Raw genomic sequence first — 1006 nt, 5'->3', positions numbered from 1 at the left:
GCCCGCAGTGACACCCGCAATCGCTTGCTGGCGCTGGGTGGGTGGTGGGTCTCCGTTTCCTGCTTGCGGTGACGTCTCCRTGCCCCTTGGCGACATCCCCTGCCCTTGGTGACACCCCTGCCCGTGGTGGCATCCATGCCCCCAGTGATGTTTGTGTATACGGTGACACCACGCTGGTGGTGACACCCCTACGCACAGCAGTGCCTGTGCTAGGGGTGACCCTGTGCCCGTCAGAACACCGTGTGCTTGAAGTGATGCCTGTGCTTGGGTGACGTCCRTGCTGGTCGTGACACCATGCCCACCGTGATGCCCATGCCCACTTTGACATTTTGCTGGTGGTGACACCGTGCCTGTGGCAATGCCCATACCCACAGGGAYGCTGCGCTGGTGGTGACACTATACCCATGATAATGCCAGTGCAGGTGGTGACATCATGCCTGTGGTGACACCATGCCCGCAATGATGCCCATGGCTGTGGTGACATCATGCTGGTGGCAACACCAGGTCCAAAGTGATGGTCATGCCTACAGTGAAACCACGCTGGCAGTGACACCATGCCCATGGTGATGCCTATGCCTATGGTGACATTGTGCTGGTGGCAGCACCATGCCAACAGAGATGGCTGTGCCCATAGCAACACTGTGCTAGTGGTGCCACCATGCCAGTCGTGACATCATGCCCAAGGTGATAGCCATGCCCGTGTCAACACTGTACTGACAACACTGTACATGGTGGCAGTGCCACCATGCCCATGGTGACACTATGCTGGTTGTGACACTGTGCCCACAGTCATGGGCATGTCCTTGGTGACCCTGTGCTGGTGGTGGCACCATGCCCATGGTGACACCATGCTGGAGGTAACACTGCCCATGATGATGGCCATGTCCATGGTGACCCTGNTGGTGACCCTGTGCTGGTGGTGGCACCATGCCCATGGTGACACCATGCTGGAGGTAACACTGCCCATGATGATGGCCATGTCCATGGTGACCCTGTGCTGGTGGTG

At 58.6% G+C, this 1006-nt stretch overlaps 1 protein-coding gene across 1 annotated transcript in view; it reads left to right on the top strand.

The window, feature by feature from the left end:
• Positions 1–848: 848 nt before the first annotated feature.
• The window catches only part of LOC146585002 (sodium/potassium-transporting ATPase subunit alpha-2), an 11314-nt gene continuing 11156 nt past the window's right edge, over positions 849–1006 (top strand). Inside the window, exon 1 of the mRNA XM_085323734.1 lies at positions 849–936. Within this exon, the coding sequence (XP_085179860.1) occupies positions 849–936 (88 nt within the window). The remainder of the gene's footprint in view (positions 937–1006) is intronic.

Source organism: Rhea americana, unplaced genomic scaffold (assembly GCF_003343005.1).
Source record: "Rhea americana isolate MKP2758 unplaced genomic scaffold, rheAme1 scaffold_862, whole genome shotgun sequence".
NCBI classification, from domain to species: domain Eukaryota; kingdom Metazoa; phylum Chordata; class Aves; order Rheiformes; family Rheidae; genus Rhea; species Rhea americana.
Note: the sequence above shows the minus strand (reverse complement) of the source record. Positions and strands in the feature narration are given on the sequence as shown.